The sequence below is a fragment of the Clarias gariepinus genome, chromosome 5 (assembly GCF_024256425.1).
Source record: "Clarias gariepinus isolate MV-2021 ecotype Netherlands chromosome 5, CGAR_prim_01v2, whole genome shotgun sequence".
Classification (NCBI taxonomy): Eukaryota; Metazoa; Chordata; class Actinopteri; order Siluriformes; family Clariidae; genus Clarias; species Clarias gariepinus.
This window is the reverse complement of record NC_071104.1, coordinates 29174764-29181192: the sequence shown is the minus strand read 5'-3', so window position 1 is coordinate 29181192 and position 6429 is coordinate 29174764. Positions and strand designations below refer to the sequence as shown.

The 6429-nt window shown below is 36.4% G+C and overlaps 1 protein-coding gene across 1 annotated transcript; it reads left to right on the top strand.

Annotated features, from left to right (window-relative positions):
• Positions 1–301: 301 nt before the first annotated feature.
• Positions 302–6179, top strand: LOC128523848 (sterol 26-hydroxylase, mitochondrial-like). The gene is made up of 9 exons (XM_053495997.1): positions 302–620; positions 820–1010; positions 2256–2455; positions 2572–2769; positions 4328–4491; positions 4605–4771; positions 4923–5004; positions 5078–5278; positions 5820–6179. The coding sequence occupies exons 1-9, from the start codon at positions 393–395 to the stop codon at positions 5946–5948; spliced, it is 1560 nt and encodes a 519-aa protein (XP_053351972.1). The 5' UTR covers positions 302–392; the 3' UTR covers positions 5949–6179.
• The last annotated feature ends 250 nt before the right edge of the window (positions 6180–6429 follow it).

Sequence of the window (6429 nt, the reverse complement as noted above, 5' to 3'; positions counted from 1 at the left end):
AAAATAAAGTTCCTAAAATGAAATGGACTGTTAAAAACAACCACTGTAGCAGTTCTATTCTCCATATACAAGTTAGATTGAACTGTGAGATTTTTTTAAGATGCAGGATATTTAAAGATTTTAGAAAGATAAAAAATGTTGACTTTTACCTTGGTTAGCTTTTTAAAGTGTAAATTTTGTATATTTAATTTTTCATTGCTATCTGTTCATGTGGAAAACTGTACTGTAAGAAGTTTATGTCAATAAACAGTAATCCCTTAGTATCAAAGTTCAAGCGTGCTCTGAAGCCAACAGTCTGTGTTCTGTTCAGTGAAACGTTATCAGTTGTCCGTCATTCTTTCTTCCAAGTATAACACAAATTGTTGTTTTTATAGTCAGGTCCTACTCTACTAATGGCGGGACGCCTTGTGCTGCGTTCAGTCGAAACGACTGCTCTTCCTGTGTTTCTTAGGTCTACCACGTTCAATCTGGATCTAAAGAGAAGTGCAAATGGAAACACTACAGCTTCTGTCCCTCCTGCCCGGATCAAGACTGAGGCTGACCTCCCTGAGGTCAGTCTTCCCACAACCCTGTACAGGTGGATCTTTAAAGGCTACTACAAACGCTTACATGAGCTGCAGGTACAGTATGTTAAGTGATATACAACTTGCTAATGGGCATTTCCTGTGCTGTTAGTCATTTTATACTTGGCTATGTTATAAACAAGAATATAAATAAGTAAAAGAAGTTCTGTGCATTTTGTGATTGATTAAATGTCTTATGGAAGATCTAATGACATTAATGAAAGCCTACAGTACTACATTTTTGTGATTTCTCTAGTTATATGAAAAGCAGCTATATGGCCCAATGTATAAAGTAAGTGCTGGCAACAGTCATTCAGTGGCACTCAATACTGTGGAGCTGCTGGAGGAAGTGATGAGGAAAGATGATAAATTCCCTAGCAGAGGAGACATGACTGCCTGGACTGAATACCGAGATATGAACGGTTTGGGTTATGGTCCTGTCACTGAGTAAGCCGCTTTGTCTTTCTTTGTGTGGATATATGTTACATTTAATTGTCACACTGCTAGTTGTTATGGTTAATGTGGTAACATTTAAGTGCCGCCAAATAAAACCTTTAAGCCCCAACCCCGGAAAGCGCAGTTGTTTGGTTTTTTTTTTTTTTTTTTTTTTAAATGGACCCACTCTCCGGGGATGACCCAGCCATGGGTTACTACTTGGACTTTGGCTTGCTTCGCCTCATCCATAGCATGCCCTCTTGGGGCAACATGGGACAAGCCTGGTGGCAAATGACTTCAGGTCCATGATTGATGAGCTGGTCACCTTCTATGGCTTGGGGGCTGGTACTGTAGTTGCATCTCGGCCACCAGAGGGGCGATTGAGCTAGATATTTATATGTGCTTAATGCACTGAGAGATCTGCATATTTATTTTACATTTAAAATTTCTCAAAATTAACTAAAATTCATGTAGTTTGGGTGAGACAAATGCAGATGTGAAAAAGATACTTTAACTGCATGAGATTTTTGTCAGTATGGCCATCTTACTCACACATCTACAGTGATAATTTGCTGACTTTTGGAAATTCTGTTCTAAGCTTTAAATGGTCTATACGCCAATTTTAAACAAAGTACCATTTTTTTTGTGCAAGAGTTACTATCCAGTTGTCTATCAAACTGTATGACTTCAATATAAAAGTGAATATAATTTTAACCTGGGTGGGCATGGTCACTGACAACATTTAATTAGCTTGTTTTGAGGAGCATGTGATGACACAATTAAAATACTACTCACTCACTTATCGTCTCTACCACTTTATCCTGTACACAAGGTCGCCAGGGGTCTGGAGCCTATCCCAGTGAACTCTTGTTATGTAAAAATGTTTTTATATGTAAATTATCTACTTATTTTTCTTTTTCCTACTATGTCTGCTTATCTCATACATTTCTATATATAAATAACAGCAATTGTATGACAAACAGGATGCTTTGTTAAAAAAAAATCGTGTCAATTAGCACCCAAAATTATTATAAAATTCATCCTCAAGGAAAAGCCTTTCTGAGTTTAAATTGCAAGGAATAAGGCATAGTCCTGATCACTTCCTAATGAAACATGTTAGGTGTGTCCCATAGCACCGGCCAGACCCTGAGCTCCCTGAATCATTCATCACGCTTTTTCATGATTTTCATTTGTGAGAAATGCTGATAATTTCCTTAAAAACACTGAAATATGTATGTTGCATTTTGTATTCACTAGAGAAGGAGAGAAATGGTATAAACTCCGATCTGTGCTGAACAAACGTATGCTGCATCCAAAGGACTCTGTGAAGTATGACAATGTGATTAATGAAGTGGTCACAGATTTTATCAAACGAATATGCCATTTACGCAAGATGAGCTCCAGTGGAGACCTGGTACCCAACATGTCAAATGAGCTGTACCGCTTCTCTCTAGAAGGTACGCCTGTCAGGCTGTACTTGTCTAACAATTATGTAGTACACCTTGAAAAATTTGGATCATGTGAAAAAGGTGATAATACAAATGTGAGTTGACACATATGCCATGATTATTAGGAATCTCCCGCATACTCTTTGAGACTCGTATTGGCTGTCTTGAAAATGAGATACCGGCAGAAAGTCAAAACTTCATCAATTCTATTGGCCAAATGTTCACTTATACTATGGCTGTGAATGTTTTACCCAAGTGGACTCACAATTATTTGCCATTCTGGCAGTGGTACATAAGTGGTTGGGATGGAATCTTCAGATTTGGTAAGAAAATTAAAACAATGTTTTAACAGATATTTTTTTCCTCTCTCACCCATGCACCTCTTCTCTCTCTCTCTCTCTCTCTTTATAAAAGCAAACATTGATGCATGGTTACTTTTTATGTCATAAATTGAACAAAGATAAAAAATAAAAACTTGTGGCTGTGTGCAAAAGTTTGGGCACCCTACATAATCAGTGCTTAGTAACACCTCCTCTGGCAGATATCACAGTTTACAAACCCTTTTTAAAACCAGCTAAAAGTCTTTAAATTCTTATACTGTACTTGGGATTTTCTCCCATTCTTCCTTGCAAAAGGCTTCTAGTTCTGTAATAGTCTTTGGTCATCTTGCATGCACAGCATCAGTGTGTGCACTAGGTTCGAAAAGTCAAAGTATTTATAAAGCTTACAAAAAAGCTAAATTGTCATATACTTATGACAGCTGTTGCCATACATTAGATCTAACGAGTTGATTAATGTCTAAAACCTTCTAAAAAGAATCTGAGACTCTGGACTGTGAAAGTTTGGTGCCCAAACTTTTATATATATATATATATATATATATATATATATATATACTCAGCAAAAAAAAGAAACGTCCTCAGACTTTCAACTCTTTTTACTTTCAGTAAACTTAATGTGTAAATATTTGTATGAACACTAAAAGAGCCATAAGACCTAAACTAAAAATGTTTCTCAATGTATCTCTGAATGAAGGGAGGCTCAAAATCAAAAGTACCAGTCAGTATCTGGTGTGGCCACCAGCTGCTTGAAGTACTGCAGTGCATCTCCTCCTCATGGACTGCCTATTGCGGACAGTCTGAGCACTGATGGAGGGGTTGTGTGTTCCTGGTGTGACTCGGGCAGTTGTTGTGGCCATCCTGTACCTGTCACGCAGGTGTGATATTCAGATGTACCGATCCTGTGCAGGTGTTGTTACATGTGGTCTTCCACTGCGAAGATGATCAGCTGTCCTTCCTGTGTCCCTGTAGCGCTGTCTTAGGCGTCTCACAGTGCGGACATGGCAATTTATTGCCCTAGCCACATGAGCAGTCCTCATGCCTCCCTGCAGCATGCCTAATGCACGTTCACGCAGATGAGCAGGGACCCTGGGCATCTTTTTTTAGGTGTTTTTCACAGTCGGTAGACAAGTCTCTTTAGTGTCCTGCGTTTTTAGAACTGTGACCTTAAATGCCTACTTTCTGTAAGCTGTTAAGGTCTTAACGACCATTCCACAGGTGCATGTTAATTAATTGATTATGGTTAATTGAACATGCATGGAAAACATTGTTTAAACCCTTTACAATGAAGATATGTAAAGTTATTTGGATTTTTACAACATTATTGTTGAAATACACAGTTCTGAAAAAGGGACATTTCTTTTTTTGCTGGGTATATACATTAATTTGAGATTTTTTTCCACTGGTTCTATATTGTTTAACCTAAGAACACATCTTAGCCATGGGTGCCCATTATTGTGGAGGGTGCCACATATGTGTAGTTTATTACTTTTTCTGTCATTTGTATTTAAATTAAGAGAAATCTCTACCTGGCTTTAAATAGCCTGCAAGCTAATTGACAAGAAGATGGAGGACATTCAGAAGCGCTTGGATGCAGGTCAGGAAGTTGAAGGAGAGTATCTCAGCTATTTGCTTTCCAGCACCAACATGAGCAAAAAGGATGTGTATGGAAGTGTTGCTGAACTGCTCCTGGCAGGAGTGGACACAGTAAGGATAACTAATTTATATTCTACTATATAACTTTAATTAGTATAAGGAAAACTATTGGAATAAGAAATATAATAAATAATAAAACTAAATAAAATGCCCTTTCTCGTAAGACATCCAATACTATGATGTGGGCATTGTACCTGCTGTCACAAAATCCAAAGACCCAGGAAACACTGTATCAGGAGGTAAATAATATCATCAAAGGGGACAAAATTCCAACAGCTGAGGATATAAACAACATGCCCTACCTCAAGGCTGTCATCAAGGAGACTCTAAGGTGGATAGAAAAAATTATGTCTAAAAGTGCATGCACATTGTATTTAAGTACCATATAGCATAAAACATAAAAAATAACTGCAATGTTATATATGTATAATTTTTTTTTTCTTTTATCTATCATATTAAGGATATTTTATTGTCATATTTAGAATGTATCCAGTTGTTCCCGTAAATGTTCGGCTTTTATCAGAAAATGACATGGTCATTGGAGGACACTTCTTTCCTAAGAAGGTACAGTTTTCTCCCCAAAATGTATTATCCTCTATAAATTGCTGTTTAACTAATCAAACCCCTTTCTGAACAGACCACATTTATGATGCAGCATTATGCAATCTCTCACGATGGGAACATATTCCCTGAACCAGGACTGTTCAAGCCTGAACGCTGGTTACGAGATGGGAGGGAGCGACCTAGCCCATTCGGATCTATTCCTTTTGGGTTTGGAGTGAGAGGGTGTGTTGGTAAACGTATTGCTGAACTGGAGATGCACTTGGCCCTGGCAAGGGTAAGAAACCAGAGAACTTCGGTGGATTATATAAAAGATGTTATTAGTCTATTTATTTATTATCAGTTATTCAGCAAATTCAATCAATATAAAAAGTCTACACTCCCCTCTAAACTAAAAATGCACCCTAGTCAAGGAACAAATTAATTTCTTTTGGTACCAAACTTACAGAAACTTTTAAAATGAGAAATAAAATAAAGTAATATATATATATATATATATATACACACAAACACACACACACAAAAAAACTATTTAAAAGAAAGCTCAAAAAAGCCTTGTATTACAAGCAAAAGTTGCTTTAACAAACATATTTGATAGGGCTGTGTGCACACAAAAGTAAAAAAAAAAAAAAGGTTAGTATCTTGATCTGTTTATGACTTGAATTTGTTGGTTTCTATATCACAAATCACACTGAAGTTGTTAAAAAGAGCTCACATGATTTATCAGGGTTAATTTTTCACATCACAAAAACATGCATGTTTTAACATATTTGTATGTTTTGATATTTTATCTAAAACATTTATTTTCATTTATCTAGATAATTAAGCTGTTTGAAGTCAAGCTGGATCCTAATGTGGGAAAGATCAAAGCTCTCAATCGTACCTCGCTTGTGGCAGACAGAACTGTCAACTTTAATTTTTTGGAACGGAAACACACAACCACTTAAAGATGCTTTAAGATTTTAAAAAATAAAGTCACTGAAGAGGTTCATACACCCCATTAAAACTTTTTTTATCGCACCTTTCTCCACCGAGATGAAAGTGCACAGTGGCATGTCATTATGCTGTAGTTCAATGGTCCTTCCATATTGTTAAACTACCAAGTAAAATAGAGTCACTCTTGGCTGAAAGTGGCTAAAAGATAAAGACAATATAATAAGTAATAATAATAATAATAAACATTGCATCTGTTAAATGGTATGATTAATATTTGGACATATGGTATAAAATACTTGCATGTCTATGCCAGAGACATCATTTACCTCCAAATACAAACATAAGAAAGGATGCTTATACAAAATATTAATTCTTATTAATGAACACATTCATTTGAGTTTGTTAAAGGTAAAATGTCCAATTGTCATTGGTTGTAGTTATTAGCAATAATAGGGTGGATTATAGTACAATTGGTTTTACATGTGTAATCCA